The sequence below is a fragment of the Kwoniella europaea genome, chromosome 2 (genome assembly GCF_036810445.1).
Source record: "Kwoniella europaea PYCC6329 chromosome 2, complete sequence".
NCBI lineage: Eukaryota > Fungi > Basidiomycota > Tremellomycetes > Tremellales > Cryptococcaceae > Kwoniella > Kwoniella europaea.
The window spans coordinates 3,411,846-3,432,127 of record NC_089488.1 but is presented as its reverse complement, the minus strand read 5'-3'; the positions used below and the strand labels follow the sequence as shown (position 1 = coordinate 3,432,127).

Below are 20,282 nucleotides of genomic sequence, written 5' to 3'. Positions count from 1 at the left end.
ATATGAGATGTAACATAGCTCATCCACATAATTGTCGATCTTTCCCGCTTGCTACCCATCCCATCTATCTCGGCTAAATTACATATGCCAAGGAAAGCAGACATAGAACGAAAAAAAAAAAACCCACCCTGCCCTCTTGTTCTTCTAATGATGAATTCGGCGGACCTCTATCCTTCCAATTCTGTGTGGTGATAGCGACGATCGGAATTATGAGCGTGATCTTGACGTATAGACCTTTTGGTCGGGCTTAACGATGGGATATGTAGTATAGGGTCAGATAAAGCTTATATAATCAGCTGATATGGCTGAGAAGAAGTGCGGGTTGGTAACACGAAAGTAGGACGTGAAATAGTCAAATTGTCTTGAATATGAGTAAGAAAAGAGAAAGAGAAAGAGAGAAGAGATGGAAAGGAGTGACCAAGTGCACAAGTGAATAAGGACAAAAGAGAAAAAACCAGCCGGAGCGAGAAAAAAAAAAGGTGCGGCAAGCTGACTCACCCTAAATTAGGACTACGACTACGAAACCATTACAACCTTATTACAAAAAGGGTGGCCACAAGAGGAACGACTTTCTAATGCCGGATTACAAACCGCGACGACCCTTTACAACTCACTCGGCATGCACGTTTGAGACGGTCAAGACGTGTTCTCCTGCTGCTCACCTCATGTACATGTACATACTGCATCATATTTGATGTACACAGCTTGGATATGGGTTATGAACAGTTACCATTGCTTGACGGCCCATCTATATAGTATGTCACAAGGATCACAAGGATCGAGAGAAAACCTCAGACCAGAGGAGAAGATCGAAGCGAGGTTCATCACAGTAGATGATTCTGAGTGAAGAGGGGGTTCATACAAAACGAAATACGAAAATAAATCAAGGTGGAGATCAATCTAAGAAAACATCGGCATTCCCTCTCTGAACGCAAAACCTGAATAGATCAAATATCAGCTCCGTCTACACACGCAAGACAGACTGAACTCACCTTCTATAATCCATCTTGGGTTGATGAGGGTATTTCGGTAACCCATACTGACTAGTCCTTCCAGCTACACTACCATCCATAAACGTCATCTTCGATTCCGATATCAAGCTCGCCCCAACATCATAGACCGTTGCATTTCCTCCGCCAGCTACACTAGGAGTCTGATACGCCTGGAATTGATATGGTCTTTCTCTATCGAATCCCTGCATGGAATTGGCTCTTCTCCTTCCACCACCGTTAGATCCCCCATCAGGGTGGAGGTGTAAGCCCAGTGCGCCTCCAGGTGGGGGAGACGGTGCTCTATTCCCATATGAGGACGAGTAAGAGTAATCCGATGGTGGAGGTACAGGTAGATGTGGGCCGGATCGATGCCTATGATGTCCATGTCCATGTCCATGATGGCTGTGTACTCGAGGTCTTTCAATCTCGTTGGCCAATGCTGAGTGTCTTCGTTCCCTAGCTCTTGTTTCATCCATATCCAAATTAGCAGGAGTGAACGAGTGAATCCGTGGTCTTCTTTCTCTTTCTTCTTCAACTTGTTCAGGTCCAGGTCCAGGTGAAGCTCTATCTCTATGTCTTCGAATGAGTCCATCAGGATCGGCAGGAGACAATGGTGATTTACCAACGGAATCGGATAACCCACCTGTTCCACCAGCAAGCGGTGAAGGTGAGATGGGTGAATGTAAATGACCAATAGCAGGTGGAAGGGATGGTGAGCGGTTATGTCCATTTATCGATCTTGATCTATGGATTCCACCAGGTAAAGGATTTTGTAAATCTCTAGGACTGGATGAATCAGATAATGAACTGACTGAACCTGATCGGGATCTAGGTTGATGAGTATGACTTTTAGGCATAGCATAATAACTCGCATCGCTTTTCCCATCATCGATATCCTCCTGGTGGCGATGATGATGATGATGCCTAGGAGCGATAGTAGATTCAGGTTGCAAGGGTGGACCTCGTCTGGGTGCAGGTAATGAATTCGCTTGCCACCCATCACTATGGACGACAGAAAGTGGCGAATGGACATGGTGTTGTTGGTGTTGATGATGATGTTGAGAAGGCTCATACCCGTAGGAAGCACTGCTGGGTGGTCCCCTCGCTGCTCCTCCACCGTACATTGATCCTCCCCCGTATACTGAACCACCACCGTAGACGGATGCGCCACCCATACGAGGATCAATGGAGATCGCAGCAGGTCGAAGATTTGGTGCAGTATATCCTGCTTCGGCCAATGCGGGTATAGCTCGATGAGGATCTGATTCACTATCAGTATTGACAATCCATGTCGAGAACAGTGATGAAGGTTGACTTACCAGCTATCCCACCTGGAGCAGGAGGGATTATGGCTGCCGCAGCAGCTGAAGCGGGACCTCCAGCACCTCCAATCGAGCTAGCTCCTGATCCAGGTCCACCTTGGACATCATTCCTTGCAAATGCGGGAGTATAAGGGAGTCTTTGGCTAGCAGCAAACGGTGGAGGGGTGACTGGGTCCATATCTCATATCAGCAAACCGTATGTTTTCAGGATGCAAGAAGTCCAGCAACACACCTTCAAGGGGCATAGTCACGTCCTTGTTCTAACTATCAATCGTGAAATAATCCTTAAGACCAAGTATGGTGTGATCGATACTGATCTCCTCGCTGGAGAATTTCAATACCAGTAATGGTAATATATCTTCCGATGACACAGAAGATGTTGGAGTATGGAGAGATTGGATTGAATTGACTTTGACCCCACATCATATGTGGTACGAAAATATGTGGAGTTCTAACGTGTGAGGAAAGATAATCAAAGGATTTCTCCTATCAATCGCCTCATATCTCCTTTGTATCACCGTCTGATGCGTGCTAGATCTCACCACTACTTACCACTTAGAGCCAAAGTACCCACTCAAAGTACAAAGGAAGGATGTACTGTGAGGTGTGGGAAGTCGCCATGATGTTCATGACTTGTTCCGGCCGAGTAGCATATTGGCACTGAAGATGGACCTCGGTGAGTTTATAACAAGGTTGCTGAAGATTGATCGAGACTGTTGTTGTTTTTTCTAGAAGGCTGAGATTAGTCTTATTACGAGAAGACAGATACATCATCAATGAAAGAGTATGCCGTACGGTTGGCAATGCTATCACCTTGCATATGCCTTGTATGTCATTACAGGAAGGCAAAGCACATGTTCCGCCTTCTTCAGATTCAAGTTACCTTAGATGTATAATTTGCTGAAGTACTAAGTCGTGTGACCAAGCAATCCTTCAAGGGTCCAGTAGGTCATGACCCGTTCCCAACTAAATTACCCATCCCCTCTTTAAACGCATCCCCAGCGATCCTAACGTCTTCCTCAAGGTCCGACGGTCCATAATGAAATTTGGCAGGTAAGAACTCCCTAGATTCTATCGCTTGTTCAACTTTAGTTTTCCTAAAAACGAAGTAACCCAGGACGACAACTAATATTATCATATCTGTCTTGGTAAATAGCCACAAAATCGCGTAGACTGATACATACAGTAAACTACGTCAGCGTCTATAACACGTCCAAAAAAGGACGGTAGATCTTTAAGTGGCTAGAGTATTGTACTTACACGTTGTGCTTCTCTGACGTTTTTGTCTTCTTTCAGGGTTCTTCAGTAAAATAAGAATATCATTGTATCAGCAAAATTATCCAATATCCTCACGGTATGTGTATAGTAGATAGCTTACCAGCTTGTTGTGTATCTTGGCTTTCCTATTATGTTCCTCTGCCATATACGTTATATCCGATTTCGCTACTTTAGCGTACCTTATACCGTCCAGTATGATATCCCATACCGCATATAATGCACTCAAGAGTCCCATGAAAAGCATGATGAATCGAAGCCATATCGAATCGTCCCACATCCACGCTAGGGTTAGAAGTAGTCCGACGAATAGGGAACATCCTATTATCCTACGGTATATTGGGAATCAGCAACAAAGCGTCTATACTGTACAGTCCGGACTGATACTTTATACAAGAAGATAGTGTGTGACTTACAAATCCTGAGAAGCATGTAAATCAATTTCCGTTGGACCTTCTGCATTATCATGTCTATACCTGGCACTTTCATTCCTCTCAGCTTTTTTATTCTCATGCCTTCTCATCGCTTTTCTAGTTTTCTCTTCATTGAACAAAACCCATTTGTACACCCAGGATATTATGTAATACCAATTATTGATTAAACCCGATTTGGCTTTTACGAAGAAACAGATCAAAGTGGCTATGGACGTTAGGATTAGGAGACTGATCGCACCGAATTTTGACCTGTTGAATGGACGCTGGAATTATCAGTACTAGCAGTAGTTTGATGAGATTAGATGAATTTACCATTTCGCATCGACTAACATACGTATGTATATCACAGTCGATCAGTTTTGGTCATCCCATGAATGAGGATAAACTCACATCCCGTGAATAGAAACCAACATCCAATCAAACAGCTCCCCCTGCACGATCTCGTTAGACCGCCTGTCTAACTCACTTATACACAGAAGATCACACTCACACATATCCAGCAGGTAAAGTTAATGAATAAATAGGTTCCACATCTCCTCCAAATTTCGTTAATCCACCTTCGTACTCTGCGATGACAAACCAGATCATTCAGCTTACATCGCACAAGACAAGATTTGTGGGTTGCATGGAAAGGCGATATGAGATGATTAGCCAACTCACTATCAATCATTATAAAATCTATCCTACCCCTGTCTCCTCCTTCTGGTATCCCATACCATAATTCCTTGTACCATATCCTGCTGTTTGAATAAGCTTCAATATTCGGATTAAGAGAATGGGGGAACTCACGTTAACATGCCCACGACAGCGTGGCCGAGCTGTAGTCAACTTCCCAGTCAGCCAAATATCAACTCCGGTAATATCAATCTACTCACCTCGTGATATAGGACAGTCAATAACTTGAATGGCGTCAGTACAGGAAAAAACACAGTCTTGAATTTCTTTTTCTCGATAAAATACCAATATGGTATCTTACATTGCCTATAAAAACATCAACAAAACACGCAAACCAAATCGAAAGCATTCGATCGATTTCTCCATGTTGATTTGAAGTAGTCTACTGAGGACTGTGAGGAATTGACTTTGACATGACTTACCAGAAGATTAGGATTACTAAAAAAGCGAAAGCGAGGAATACCATTGATTCTCTTTGAGCATCAGATGGATGAGACGGTGACCATGGACCGGATTTACCTTCTTCGACCCAATCTTCAAGAGATTGCCAGGCTCCCATCTTCTATTTTTATACTTTTGACCGGATATTGATGTTATTATTATATTTGATTCTGGTGTTATATGTGATCACAGGAGCTGTATGACGCGAAATAGATAATTCACAATAAATATCTGAAGGTATCATTAGTTGTGTATACCCATCGATAGATGAATATGAGTAACAGATGAAAGGACCGTTAAGCTGAGGTGCTGAGGTAAAGGAATGATCAGTTTCAGAAATTACAGTTTGATCTCTCATTACCATCTCATCTTTTTATCGAGGGCACAGCACTTCTAACATCGCAAAAGCGAAATCCAACATACTGAGGCAATGATAGTCCGTAGGTCAATACAACATGCATATAACTCGTGAAACATCCTATCGAGGGGGGAACATAGCATTTAGAATCTATATTCCGATCATCATCAGCTTTCTTTCTTTCCTCTCTAGTATCACCAGAGGCAACAAAATGTCATACCCACCTCATCCATGATTGACAAAACCAGATGTTGATTCAATCTCGTATCCTGCAATGCCCCAAATACTCTCCTAGCGGCTCTTCTCGCATTACTTCTTCCAATCATATTCGCAGCGACATCTATGCCGTACATTTATATAAGCACACGATCACATCTTGTGCTGACTATCAAGTTCAAGTATCAAGTGAGACATACCAGGAATGAGTAATCCAAGTTTCTTACTTGCCCTGATCTTGGTTTCCAATTTTTCCTGTTCTGTCCTCTCGATACTTAGTGGTCGTCTGTCACCTCCTGGGAACAACGTCTCCTGAAGGTCGAGTACGATTCGCTCTATTGATTCGGATGATGTTGCCGCTCGGAACGAATCTCTAACTTTCCTGTTCCGTACAACACACATACACGTATGAATACACAAATCAGCGTCATGAGCAGTCATACGGTAATTGGAGTTTTGTTGAGATTGAACCTTGAACATACCTTTCTATTGTACTTCCCAGAAATTGCTGTAAAATAACAACGATCGCCTGTCTCCTCAACCAATTATTCTCCTTCAGATCAAAAACTTCAATGAACAAATCGCATATCGGACCCGTAAAACTCGTCATACCAGATTCACCTCCCATTGGACCTATCCTACCTTCCGTCGATCCTTGTCCCACCGAATCATTTTTCATCCATTGCGGGGTATACTGTCCACCTTTTAACGCAGAAGGTAACAGTCCAACTAAATCTTCTCCACCTAATCCTACGAGTCCACCGAAGTCTACCAACTGTCTAGAAAGTGTAGTGTACATCATATCTAACATGCTTGGACCCAGTAGAGCATCGTCCAAAGAGGTAGCCATGGTTCTGTATAGAGTTTTGACAATATTGTGCGGTGCTAGACTTGCCAATGATGCGGTAGATGATGACATCGGATCAGAGGTGGATCCTGCTTTGAGAGGCACGGGGGAACGAGAGAGGAAAGAGCGAAGTAGAGGACTATCACATATGATTGATGAAGTCAAAAGTGACTAACCCTCCGATTCATCAGTACTGTATCCAGGTCATATGAGACTTGGGATATGTATACTCACCTGAAGATATTTTTCCAATCCCATTCTTCTCGATTCCACAAAACTCGCCGACAAATTCGGTACCAACCTCTTACCTGGCATCTCGACCATTCTGCTTTTCAGCTCATCAGTCAGATCGTTTCTTTCCATCGCCCAATCCTTCAGAGCTTTATCCAACTCGTAAAATTCGTTATATCTCCTTGCGACCACCCAACCAAGTCTGATTTTCCCATCTTCATCCACCTGGCTCACTTCGATCGTATATCTAACTACCTGTTTCCCACTCTCTCCATCTTCAGAGGTGATCACTGACGAAGGGATTGACACCCTGGTTCGAGAAGGTATCAAGCGATTTTCCTCTTCTTGTTGCTCGAATTGAGCTTTCTGGAAAATCGCCGTTCGTTGTTCCCGCCTTACGGAAGACTGAGATCTTCTCAAGATCCGTAATTCGACCTGGTTGCCTGTCAATTCTGCTTGTCTGATTAATGTATCCAGCAAGTGATCCTGCTGAACCAGCTCCTGTATCTTATCTTGTAATCTCGAGATCTCGACCGACAATTGTAAATCCCCAGGTGCAGCAAGCTGGATCACTTCATTAACGTTATTATCTACTTCTTCCTCGTCTATCGATGTTTGATCTTGATCTATGAACTCATCGTCGAATAAGTGTTTATTTGCCTTTTCAGGTGACTCAGAAAGTCTAGGGATACTTCGTCTTCGAGTAATCGGTTTGAGATCTGGCAGTGCGACTGAAGGTAATCGACTTTGCGGTGCAGACGAAATGACCCCAGCTTTCCCTTTTTGGGTGGACTTGAGGTTTTCAGCACTTCGTGATGTAAGCTTTGACACTTTCTCTTCGATCTTCGGAGTTTTGTCGAACAAGATCAGCGAGGCTGAGGGTGACTTAGGTTGAGGGCTGAAAAGGCCATCGTCGGTAAGGTCGACAACTTTGGAAGTAGCCATATCATCCGAAGCGATGATTTCATTGAGAGCCGCTTGGATGGCTTCGATCCGCTGAGCTTCCACATAATGCTCATCGTCTTCATCCACATCGTCATCATCGCCGAAGAGTCTGCCACGATCCTCCACAGTATTCTCCTTTGGTTCCCCACCCGATATAAGGAAATCAAGATGACTTGATCGTCTGATAGGCGGAGGAGGGGTCGAAGGTAGGCTGGAATCCAGAGAGCTGAACTTGCTATCGGCATTTCCAGGACTGACCTTTCGCATATCCTTCAATAAAGGTAGCTGTGTTTCATGCGATCTCGATCGCTCGAAGAAGGGGGATGTGATGGATACAGAAGCAGTAGGAGTAGGTGGCATGGCAGGTGAGAACGATCCTCTTTTATTGGTTTGGCGTGGTCGTGCCGAGGGGGATAGGATGTCAAGAAGCGATCGAGATGACTCAGCTGGCGTAGCAGGTGGCCGCACGACAGGTGTACGTGGAAGTGGTGAAGAATCCAGTATAGGAGATGCCATTCGAGGAGGTGGAGCTTCGACAGTTGGTGGAGCCAAAGATACGCGTGCACGCTTGAGATCGGTAAGAGCCTTGATATACAGCTCACTCTTTTTGAAGACGGGCCAATCTTCTTCGGCCATCTGTTCGTATATGTCTTTCTGTGAAGCAAAAACAGCGTGTTTCACTCTCTGAGCTTCCCCAGCAGAGAGTGAGGTCGAGCCTGATTGAGCGGTCTCTTCGATGACTTGAAGATGCTTCAATGGTATACTGATGCCCGTTTGCCCCGCAGCAAAGTACATCTCGTACAAGAAAGCTACATCCTCGCCTACCGTTTGATTACCATTAGACATAGGTATTTTGTTGTCCGATTGGGAGGTACTGTCCAGTGCAGAATCTAACCCAGCAGCTTCAAGAGGATCTTTGAAGCCTTCGACTGTGAGCCAATACTGCACCAGGCGTGATCGTCCACGACGTTCCATATGTTCAAGCCAGTACGCCAGAGATGATGGGTCCGATAAGATAGAATATAGGTTGACAGATTCGGTCGAAGCTGTCTCAAGAATCATCGAGCTCATGGGGGATCTATCGAGGGACTGGCGAGGCTATACAGGTCATTAGGCCAGCTGCTACTAACAATTTGGGACAAGACATACCTTTGCTGGCTGACCGGATAACACCTCTATCTTTCTGTCAATTTCAATTTTCGCCCTCTCGAGTCTCTGCACGTACTTCTCCGCCTTCTTCAACTTCCTATCACCCTCTTTACTATTCTGACCCTGTCTCAACTCATCCGCTAAAGCAAGTTTCGCACTTCTCAGCTCTCTTTCTACGTCCGACCGTAATCTCCTAGCGTCTCCAAGTGTCTTGAGCTTTCCAATCGATCTTAAAAAGGTATCAAACTGCTTTGACGATGACTCAGACGAGATGGACGTTGATGATGGTGTGACAGGCGTTTTGTGATTTCTGCGAGATTTGGAAGATGGTAAAGGTGTGTTCGACGCTGACGCGGTCGAAGCTGGAAGAGCTGAAAGTGCCGATAAGAACTTATCGACCTGTTTTTGTTCTTGTAGGCACCTTCCTCCTCTATCATCTATTTGTCTATTCCAGAAATCCGGATCACATAGCATGTCGAATACAGGAAGAAGGATCGCTCCTAAGACGATCTCTCGAACAATAGTTAAGACTACCTCTGATCTATCTTTTTCAGGTAACGATCTTGCTAATACGGTGGCTAGAGTATCTCGCAAGTGCGCTTCGATGGATGGTGAGATGCCAGAAGATGTATGAGGGTGCGATGAGAGTGCTGGATGGGATTTACGAGGTAAAGGTAGAGGTAATGCTGGATTTGGCGAAGGTGCTGAAGAAGAGGAAGAAAGATGTTCGATCGATCTATAGTGCTGAAAATGATCTGAAACTATAGGCAAAACTTTCAATACCATCATATCAGGCCAATCCACATTCTCCGCTCTTCCAGTGACATCCGACAAGATATGTCGAATGAGTCCCTCGACAGCATGTGGAAAAGCGGGTGAAGGTGATATTCGAGTATACCAGGGTAAGATGAAATGCACCTTGATCAAACCAAGGAAACTATCCAAGCGGCTCATCACCTTAGCCGAAGCATTCTTGTGGATGGGAGTGAAAGGTGATGGACGTTCTTCCCATGATTGACGGGTTAACACTGCCGACCAAGCTGCAGGTGTGGTGAATTTGAGTGGCCGAAGAGCATGTCTGGTTCTTGCAGCAGATGACTGTGATGAAGACCGATTATCTAATTTGATGGTTCGATAAATGGTATAAGTGATAACAAAGAAGATGGCCGAAGAGATGTATATAGGGGTATATAACAGCGTCTGTAGGATGTACAGCCTAGGAAATAGAACTGCCAGGACCAGAACAAGCAGTGATGGGTAGATGATGGTCGGTCTGGTATATATCGGAGCCATGTTAGGCGGAAGAAGTGGACTCTCCTGATTGTTAGAGAAGCCGTGACCCTCTCCCGCCTTCATATGCTATACGAGCATGTCTCTTGTGGCTATATGCAATGATGAGCAGAACGAAAGAATCAGAGAGATGATCATGGCGATGAAGAGGGATGGGTCTCATCGTGGGTCAACGAGGTGAAGCGCGTTAATAGCATATTATTGCTGTTATGTTCCTGAAATTCCAATATTCGTCCATCTTCATTCTCGTCTGTACGTCCCACCTTGATTACTATATAGCGTCCACATCAAGATCCACACTTGTCAATACATCGCTGGAGTGAGATAGAACCTTGGCTCTCACCTCCATACCACACGAATCGATGCTTCCGGGTCGATAGAGCCGCCCGCCATGTCAGTCCGAGCGCTCCTTCGAGCGCACGCCGACTTCGTTCCAGTAGACCTTCCATCCCAATCTCAACCTCAGCACGTCAACGAGGACGGATTCGAATATGATCCGAACGAGCCTCAACCAGGAGAAGAGCTAGAGGCTGGAGATGGAGAATTGGAAGGCGGAGAAGAAGCGGAAGAGGTGGATCAGGAGATAGGTGGGGATGAGGATGTTGAAGTGGAAGCTATTGAAGTCGAAGAGGCAGAGGGAGAAGATGAAGAGGATACCAAAGAGCCATTACTCAGTATAGCTGACAGGTAAGCTCTGCTTGGCTTGTCCATGACACCCTATGATTATAGCTGATGCAAACAATCATTCAGTCTGGTCTTACCCTACTCGCTCACTCAGACACGACTTCATCATCTCACCTCGCTCTTCCCCCATATCTTCTCTCATCCTCCTATACCATCCCATTCCAAACCTCGTGCTCGTCCACCACCAAAAGGATCATTCCAATTTCCAACTCCACCTCCTCCGATGCAGCCATTACCGCATCCTGAATATCATGGACCGACCATCACTGTCGAATCGTCTACACCGGGTCCAGCCGAATCTTCCAAATCTCAAGAACCTAATGATCCATCTTCCACTTCCACTTCCAATCCCAAATCATCCCGCTCAGCTAGATCAAAGAAGACGAATGATGTGGAATGGCCCGCACATGAGATAGAGTGTATATCCCGATGTACACTTTCTGTCGGACCTATCTCCTTCCCAGAAACGGAAATTTGGATAGGACGATTCGTTGAGCCTAGAGCGACTCAGCCGAAGAAAGAGAGGGCTAAACCTGGAGAAAGGAAGAAGAGGGAACTACTAGCAGCTGAAGAAGGTGGTATCGTCAAAAAGCCTAGGCCTAGGAAAAGTGGTACAGAAGGTCATACTCCCCGTCCTCGATTACTTGCCAAATCCTCGACTCCAACATCCTCCCCTGCATCCACGCCAAATATCAGACCACCACCACCTGCTCGACCTTCAGCATATCGACCTTCCCCAGTTGCTTCTGCTCAACCTGCTCGTCCACCGCCTGTAAGACCTCCGGTGTCAGCAGCTACACGGCCGACTACAGCATCCCCGCAGTTGATACAGCTGGTCAACCAAGCTGCGACCAGACATGCTTGGCTTTCTACGTTGATTTACAAAGCGGCGGGAAGTACGGCTAATCAAGTTGAGTTAGAGAGACTCGGAAAGGCTGTAGCGAGACTGAGTAGAGGAGAACCTATCGAAGATCTCGCACCTCCAGTACCAACTGCTCAAGCAGCAGCCGGGCCTGGTCCATTAACAGCAGCACGAGCTGCATCTTCTGCCGCAACTCCAGCTACTAAGCCCGCATCGGCTACGGTACCTACTGCTGCTCCAACGACATCCAGTACTCCTTCGACATCAACTCCTAGCGCACCTGCACCTTTGTCCGGAAGCACCTCATCAACTCAAAGCGCTCCTACAATTGTCCAGTCAACGACTTCGTCGGAACCACCCGTGCCTGTGACTGCCAACAGTACGTCGAAAGCAGAAGATTCTGACTCAGATGACGAAGTGGATATGACGGGTCGACCGCAAGTCGGAGGGGGACCTTTACCACCGTCATTAGAGTTGGGCACGGCGAACCCACCTGCTAGCCCCGACTCGAATACATCGGTTCCCCTGCCGAAACCGTCATCGCAGCCCAGTGAAAGCAACACATCAGGTTCAGCTGTCACGCCTACAATCCCAGCATCTGGAATGGTTGTAGATCCGATACTATCTGCACCGCAAACTAGCACCGCTGCTGTGATTCCTACACCTGAAGCGTCGAACCTTCACAATCCTACGATACCTGCTCCCCGAGTCTCCCCCACTGATATTAAAGCTCAAACCAATCAAATACCATCGACGGCATCCACAACAACAGTTCGTCCACCACCTGTACCTCCATTCGCCCAGCCTTCTCCTGTAGCAAGACCAGTAAACGCTACACCGCCACCGCCACCACCACCCCCTCCGAAACCTACATATCCTCTTCCTCCACCCTTTTTACTGGTTGCATTCAAGGAGCAAGCTACTGAGAAATTCCTATTGCCTCTCGGTCAAAGAAGTTTCGTATCAAGAGTAGCAGGCGATTACGTTACTGCTCCTCGACCTCCTACGCCTGAACCTGGCCCTGAACCCGAACCACAGCCAATCTCCCTACCACCATCTCAGATATCAACGGAAGGTCCAAAATTGGAAACGACCTTATCTACAGGTCCTTTGACTGATACACCTGTATCCACCGACACTCCCGTTGTTGTCAATGACATCCCAAGCCATTCTACAGTACCAGGATCACTAGCAGTTATTGGCAAACCACTGAGAAGTCGTACGAGACAATCATTAGGTCGACATGCCAAAGACCCCACCATATCAACACCATCTGAACTACTGAAAGAACCTACTCCCGCACCTGAGCCAGCACCTCCCACACCTCAAGAGATAAAATTGAAGCCCAAACCCGAAACTGGACTTCCTCCATTGCCCGGTCAGATACCTCCTCCTGGTACGGTGTTATTATCGACATTTATACCGTCTGGATCTAGCAGATGGGAGAAAGTCGATTGGGAAAAGTTGAAAGAGAGGTTACCATTTGATAATCCCATATTTTGGGATAAACCCCCTGAACCCCTTGTAGAGGTGAAAAAGGAGAGCGTAGAAGATGTCACTACGACGAATCTGTCGACACCTGTACAATCTCAACCTACCAGGGGATTAAGACATCCTAGAACGAATTCAGACTCAACGAAGAAAGCTACACAGGAAAAGGTGAAATCTGTTCCTGATAAACTGGAATTGCTCAATCTAGCCGTGGAAGATTTCAAGCCGTCCCAAGGAGATTTACAGCCTGTCACAATTAGATTCATGGGGATCACCGATGAGGTCTGGAAGAAGATGAAGGATATCATGGAGATAGCAGAAAGGTATGAGATTGAAAGTATGTTCAGGAAGGAGCCTGGATTGCTAGAAGGGGTGGATATGGATTCGATTACCGAGAACGATAAATCTTCAGATTTAGGGAGGAAACGATCGGCTGATCCACCAGGCAATCAAGCACCCATCACTCCCTCTAACAAGTCAACATCAACTTCTCGAGGATTATCTTCCAAGATCCTCTCATCACTCCGACCCACGTACAGTTCTAGAAAAACATCCCTATTCACCAATCTTCTCCAACGCGTACCAACTCGATCATTCTTGACTACCCGTCTTCCTCCACCACCCCCACCGGAATTAGTAGAAGCTACAAGTGATAAATGGGCTGCTAGACCTTATCCAATAACGACCAAACCACTTTATCTACCTGGTGGTGACGATGATGATGGAGAGGAACAGGAATATGGAAGGGAAATTGAATTTTCACCTCCACCCGCAAATAAAAAGAGGAAGGGAGCGGGAGGTGAGGAAGAGAAGATAACATTTGAATTGCCAGTATCGTATGAATTGTTAGATGAAAGGTTGGAACAAGGGTTGAAGAGGGATCTGTTAAATCCAAGAAATAAAAGAGGAAGAAAGTCGATGAATAAATCGGCAACAGAAGGAGGAGAAGGAGAAGGAAAGGAGACGAAGAAGAAGAAAAAGAAGAGAGGGACTGAAAGTGGGATTTGTGAGGGGTGTGGGAAGGAGGGGATCAAAGTTTGGAGGAGGGGACCAGGAGGAAGAGGGACTTGTAAGTTACCATTTTACTTGCCTCATTGTGGATCCTGAGCTGATTTTTTGGCTTTTTGGGTCTTGGTAAATAGTGTGCAACGCATGTGGAGATTTATTTGTGGCTAAACAGTTACCTCCACTGAAACGACCTGGAGCGATGAAGACTCTCTTGGGCGAAGAGGAGGATGATAATGAGAATGGAGATGGAGATGAAAAGGAGGACGATCAGCAGCAGAAGGAGGACGATCAGAATCAAATGAATGGTGAAGGACCGGATCACAAGGAAGAGACTACAGAGAAGGAGACGGACAAACAATCACAACCACAAGATGGAAGTGTCACTGAAAACGACAAAGTTGCAGATGGATTTGCGATCGACGACTCTATGAACGTCAATACCACCTCGACTTCTGATGTCGATCCTTCCCTACCGGTATCCTCGCAACCAGCTGCAGAATCACCTAGGACCAACGACAAGAAGGATAACGAACCGGCTTTATCCGAAAATCAACCTGAACCTGAACCTGATACGACCAGTTTCAAGGAACCAGGTATAACGTCAATCCCCTTATCACATGAAGGGGCAATGGGAATGGGGCCTGACAAGGCGCAAGAGCAAGAGTCTGGAACTTCTACATCTGGTCGTACGTTTGAGAATGGGGTAGATACATCGGTAGACGATAGTGAGAAGAAGGGTGGAGAGGATAAGATGGATTGAGAGGTATGATTAGTTCACATAGCTTGTATCTTCATGCATCGATTGGCATGACGGTATGAGCAATTGAGGGTACATGCATTTATCTAACTTGCAATATCGTCTTATCTGCGATGCAAAGCGGGTGAAATCCCGAATTGATGGGTTTGTTATCAGGTTTGACTGTAATTTGGTGAAACGGGGTGATGTCCAAACAATTGGTACTCTGATGGTCGTCACGTATCATCTTTACCCCAAAAACCAAAATAATCAACCACAAGACGCGTGTTGAGATGATTGCTTTCGGTAGAGTACAGAACAGATGGGCCCTCTTCCCACACTAAATTAGACCAAGATCAACAGACAGACAACAAACAATCAACTGGATGATTCCATTAGCGTGTTATTGAGGAAGATCCTTCAAGTGACTTCACCTGCAAAGCAGATCAATTTGTAGCACTAGCGACGGACTAGTGCAGGATGATATGATGGTATGATGATATGAGATCCTTTGGTAGAGGTATGTCATGCTGTGCTACACTTGTGCTGCTGTATGCGTAGTAAGGCGTCACTTGTATATATACATACACCCTGAGACAAATAAAATAATGAAAAACGGGGGTGGATCTGAAACTCGCCAGGGTAGCAGGTCTGTGCGTAAACAAATGGAATCAAGCGGAAGCAATTTTTACTACTATGAAGGAGTGGAGGTGATGTTGACACGAGGAGGAACGAAGCGATGAGTTGCGAAAGAGAGAGGAGAAAACAGAAAATAGAATTGCGCATGCACATCCATCCACCAGACGAAAGATTTTATATCATAGACCATTATACGATCCATTCATCGTCCTTCTTCTTCTTTCCATTATAGTAGTACATCATCATCAGCATATATACATACAACACGACACTGTCTCATAGCATATCACTCACATACATATAATCACATTCTTTTCTTTTCACACGACATACCGAATAACGCAAGGACACTTCCTCAAACCAATTCAGACTAATCATGTCTAGTGACGATCGAGTCCAAAAGACGGACTACTTGGTCAGTGCCACTTCATATCCAACAGATGCACTATCGTCTACGACAATAGACATTAACGGTTGACACATATAGGGATACACCCAGAGTGGTCCACAACAACACCAATACCAACATCCCGAAACTCAAGGTATGAACCGTAATTACCTTGGACCAGATTTAGGATCATCCCATCTTCGGTAAGTACATCTGCCCACATGCGTAGTACAACATAAAACTGCACTGACTGTGCAGTCATGATGGGTATTACAGTGATCAATCGATTGACGTCACGGACGACGCCTACGGGATGGAGAACACATCGATGATGAGGGATACTTCGAGAAGTCCTTTACATGCTCCTCAAGGGGGTAATGGTGATGGTAAGTTTCCTTTCTAAACCTTTCTTTAAGCGGTAGTGGAATACTATGACGCAAACAATTTCTCATACATTCTTTTCTTTTCCCTTATTTATATAAACCTCATTATGATGTATATGACACTCAAATAGCTGACTTTCCTTTATTTATTTTCCCTTTTCCCAGGATATCCACTAGGATCTTCCCAACCTTACGTCGCACCACCTCAACCTGCAGCGACCGTTCCCACTCCTGGTACCGGCACCAGTACACCAGGTAGTAGAGTCCATTATCCCCCTTCACCATATATGGCTCGGGGTGATGCGTACACTACAATCCCTTTACAAGATCGAGAACGAGAACGATCTCGCGAAGGTTCACCTAGTCAATCTGGTAGGACTACACCAGTAGGATCAGGAAATAAGAAGAAACACTGGTCATTCTTACCTGGATCTTCTACCACATCTTTAGAAACTGGTACATTGCACGAGAAGAATATGGGCTCAGCAGGGAAAAGACCTAGGTCCGCTAGAGGAACAAGTTGGGATTTATTGGGAGATAAAGCAGAATGGGAAGAATTCAACCCTAAGAACGCTTCGGTTGAAAACCTCAAGTTCGCTGAAGGTGATGTGGGAACCAACAAATTGTCTAGGTTCTACTATTGGGCTTTGAATAGGGGTATAGCAGTTAGATGGGCAATGTACATCATACCTATCATGGTTCTGTTCTGGATTCCTGGTATCGTCGGTGTCACTGCCGAACCAGATGCGACAGTTTGGGAAGTCAAACTTGTGAGTGTCAAATTTACCTTATACGTGAATGGTTTTGCTAATTTATTTTTATGACATAGATATGGTGGTCTATCTGGCTTACTGTCGTCTGGGGAGGTTGGTGGGCTTCCACAGCAGTCTTCATGATGTTCCCTGTAGTATTCAGAAACACCGTCGGAGCTATCATTCCTACAGCTAAGAAATATACCGATGTCGTTAGAGCTCTTGGGAAATTCGCCAAACTCATTTTCTGGATATTGGCCGTATGGATCTCATTCACGCCATTAGTGATCAATCATTATATCGGAGATCAATCTGCCAACTCAAGATCGAATTTAACTACAATGGCCAATATCCTCTTCGGTTTATTCCTGTGTAGTTTGGTTTTAGGAGCGGAGAAATTGATCGTACAATTGATCGCTTTCCAATTCCATCAAGATTCTTATGAAGATAGATTGAAAGAACAGAAATTCAACTTGAAAGCTCTTACTGTACTTTATACCAATTCGCATGATATTCCTGGAAGATCCGATACACTCTGTGATGCTGCTTCGGGTAAGACTAAAGCTTCACAAGTACCGAAAGTAGCTTTGAGAAAGGCTTTGAGAGGTTTAAAGGATGTTGCTACAACCACTACTACGTAAGTTTCTTCGACTGACACATCGAATTTGATGGAAGAAGTGAAAGCTTATACAGATCGTGGTACTGCTCAGTGCTCTCGGTAATGTCGCTTCTGAAATGGCAGGCCAATCGGTTCTACAGACCAACTCGCCTGCGAATAAGGTTACTGCTGCGTTGAACTCTGCCAACAAGAGTAAAGCTGTGGGTACAGCTGTTTCAAGACAGGCGTTGATCGTCAACTGACCGTCTCATTCTATCCTACGTACAGCTCGCTAGAAGACTGTATTACTCTTTCAGAGCTCCTGGAATTGACCATCTTGATATCTCTGATATCGCCCGATTGTGAGCTCGACATTGACAAATTGTACAAAAAAAACACAGCTGACTTTTGAATATTCAGCTTCCCTGATCTTGAGACTGCCGAAACCGCTTTTGCGATCTTCGACAAAGATGGAAATGGAGATGCCACTAGAGATGAAATCGAGAGTGCTGTGCTCGGTATTCACAGGGAGAGATTGAGTCTTGAAGCTTCTATGCGAGATTTGGACGGTGCTGTTAGAAGGTGAGTTAATCGGAAGCTTCATAACTTGAAGTGGATGAGATAGCTCATATATCATTACAGGCTCGATGATATCTTCATGGTCATCGTCTTGGCTATTGTGGTCCTCATCTTGGCTGCTATGGTCACTACCAAACTTACCACACTTGTCACTTCGGCTGGAACTTTCATTCTGGGTCTCTCGTGGTTGATCGGCGCTACTATGCAGGAGATCTTGGCTGCTTGTATCTTCTTGTTTGTCAAACATCCTTTCGACGTAGGAGATCGTGTGACCATCGCCGGAGAGGGTTATACAGTTGCCAAGATGCAATTAATGTCTAGTTCATTCAAAAGATTGGATGGGAAGTACGTCTGGATAGGTCATAATGTCTTGTCGACCCAGATTATCGAAAACAGTGAGTTCTTCTACATTCGTTTTCATCTCGCGTCTTGTCTGTCCTTATCTCGCTTGTGATGCCCCATACCAATCTCGTCTCCACCTCTCCCTACTGCTTCTGTCCGCCTGGCCACTATACGATCCTCCTCCTCTCTCCTTTCTAATCGGTTGCGCTGTTAAAACATCCCAAGCTAACTTTTCCTTTTCCGACTCAGTCCGTCGATCAGGTCCGATATCCGAATCATTCACTTTCGAAGTCGCTTTCGACACCTCTTTCGAAGCTCTACAAGTCCTCAGAGCGAGGATGTTAAAATTCTGTAAAGACAACTCGAGAGATTTCTTACCTGTTTTCGATGTGATTGTCGACGATATCCCCGCACAGGGCAAGATGGTTTTGAAAGCGGATATCAAGTATAAGTCGAATTGGCAACAAGGTGCATTGAAGGTGCAGAGGAGAAATAAGTGGATTTGCGCGTTGAAGATGGCGTGAGTGTTTATTACTTTCTGAATCAAGAGGGGATCGGAGGGGGTTGGAGAGAGGAGGGAGGCAGGAGGGAGAAACGAGAAAGAGGGGAGGAACTAGAAGTGGATGAGGGATGAGCAGGCAGGCTAGAAAAGCGACGGAAGGGGACGAACGACAAGGACGGGAGAAGAAGGAGAGAAGGACAGGTGGATGATCGACGACAATTGGTGAAACTTTTCGATAGAGCATTCAGCTGACTTGTCATCTCTTTCGCCACCAGTCTCGCCGATCTCAAGATCTGGGGACCTGCTGGTGCCGGTAACCCCGAACCTGATCCAGCTGAACCTGTTCAATACACCTGTAAGTCACCTGCCTTACCAAGGTTATAATGATTGCGTTGCTGACTTTATTATCGTGATTTAGTGGTCCCATGGGAAGAAGTCAGAGCAGCTACTGCGACTGCCAGCTCTTCCAAACCGGAATCACCTCCTCCTACATTCGCCTCAGCCACTGCTGTACCTAATCTGATGGATCAACGGGGAGTAGTCAACGATTCGAGTCAAGACGTATTTGACGAACAGGACGAGCTGAACAACCAATCCCTCGCACCTTCACGAGTCGGTACGCCTGGTCCCAGTCAGGTCGGTGTGAGATCGAGACATGCTCAGGAACAGGGTGATATCGAGATGACCAGTGCACCTGTTGCGAGAAGAGTATAGTTTGATAAAGTAACCAGGGAGAGGGTGATGGAAGAGGATTGTGTTGCTGGTCAACTTAATCACTCGTAGGAGAGGGACGGAATGGACGATTAAGTAGAGTATACCTTTTTGCTTTTGCTTTTGCTAGGCTTAGTATAGATTAGAATTAAGTAAGTAGGTTAAGGAGCGGTGTTATAACGAACTTTTACTACAAATATGATCTTTTATGAATCTCTCTACTGTCTTTTCTGAGTGTTCTCTTCGTGGTATGCGAAGCTGCTGCACTATGGGTCCAACTGAGATTGCCACTACAGAGTACAAGTGAGCGAGCGCTTAAATGGGGTGCTCGGACAAGGTCTCACTCAGGTTGACCCAGGCTGAACGCGTCAATGTGATCCAACCTTTCCTGCTGGTGGGCTTGGTAATTTTGATTTTTATTCCTCTCATCCT

General features: G+C 45.5%; 5 protein-coding genes across 5 annotated transcripts; 2 read left to right on the top strand and 3 right to left on the bottom strand.

Annotated features, from left to right (window-relative positions):
* Positions 1 to 895: 895 nt before the first annotated feature.
* V865_007626 (uncharacterized protein) lies at positions 896 to 2,492 on the bottom strand (the record flags this gene model as incomplete). Its single annotated transcript, XM_066231372.1, has 3 exons — positions 896 to 938; positions 993 to 2,253; positions 2,312 to 2,492. The coding sequence occupies 3 exons, from the start codon at positions 2,490 to 2,492 to the stop codon at positions 896 to 898; spliced, it is 1,485 nt and encodes a 494-aa protein (XP_066087469.1).
* A 771-nt stretch (positions 2,493 to 3,263) lies between these two features.
* On the bottom strand, positions 3,264 to 5,257 carry V865_007625 (uncharacterized protein; the record flags this gene model as incomplete). The annotated part of the gene is made up of 11 exons (XM_066231371.1): positions 3,264 to 3,487; positions 3,575 to 3,614; positions 3,693 to 3,918; positions 4,006 to 4,272; positions 4,336 to 4,348; positions 4,414 to 4,454; positions 4,514 to 4,589; positions 4,684 to 4,760; positions 4,813 to 4,841; positions 4,899 to 5,004; positions 5,121 to 5,257. 11 exons carry the CDS (start codon positions 5,255 to 5,257, stop codon positions 3,264 to 3,266), a joined length of 1,236 nt encoding a protein of 411 aa, XP_066087468.1.
* Positions 5,258 to 5,617: 360 nt separating this feature from the next.
* V865_007624 (uncharacterized protein) lies at positions 5,618 to 10,178 on the bottom strand (the record flags this gene model as incomplete). Its single annotated transcript, XM_066231370.1, has 6 exons — positions 5,618 to 5,647; positions 5,722 to 5,837; positions 5,914 to 6,095; positions 6,196 to 6,731; positions 6,795 to 8,834; positions 8,886 to 10,178. 6 exons carry the CDS (start codon positions 10,176 to 10,178, stop codon positions 5,618 to 5,620), a joined length of 4,197 nt encoding a protein of 1,398 aa, XP_066087467.1.
* A 388-nt stretch (positions 10,179 to 10,566) lies between these two features.
* V865_007623 (uncharacterized protein) lies at positions 10,567 to 14,980 on the top strand (the record flags this gene model as incomplete). The annotated part of the gene is made up of 3 exons (XM_066231369.1): positions 10,567 to 10,862; positions 10,926 to 14,281; positions 14,355 to 14,980. The coding sequence occupies 3 exons, from the start codon at positions 10,567 to 10,569 to the stop codon at positions 14,978 to 14,980; spliced, it is 4,278 nt and encodes a 1,425-aa protein (XP_066087466.1).
* Positions 14,981 to 15,971: 991 nt separating this feature from the next.
* Positions 15,972 to 19,853, top strand: V865_007622 (uncharacterized protein; the record flags this gene model as incomplete). Its single annotated transcript, XM_066231368.1, has 12 exons — positions 15,972 to 16,010; positions 16,083 to 16,186; positions 16,260 to 16,369; positions 16,532 to 17,136; positions 17,196 to 17,755; positions 17,829 to 17,937; positions 18,005 to 18,078; positions 18,137 to 18,298; positions 18,359 to 18,690; positions 18,887 to 19,157; positions 19,415 to 19,494; positions 19,558 to 19,853. 12 exons carry the CDS (start codon positions 15,972 to 15,974, stop codon positions 19,851 to 19,853), a joined length of 2,742 nt encoding a protein of 913 aa, XP_066087465.1.
* Between the last annotated feature and the right edge of the window lie 429 nt (positions 19,854 to 20,282).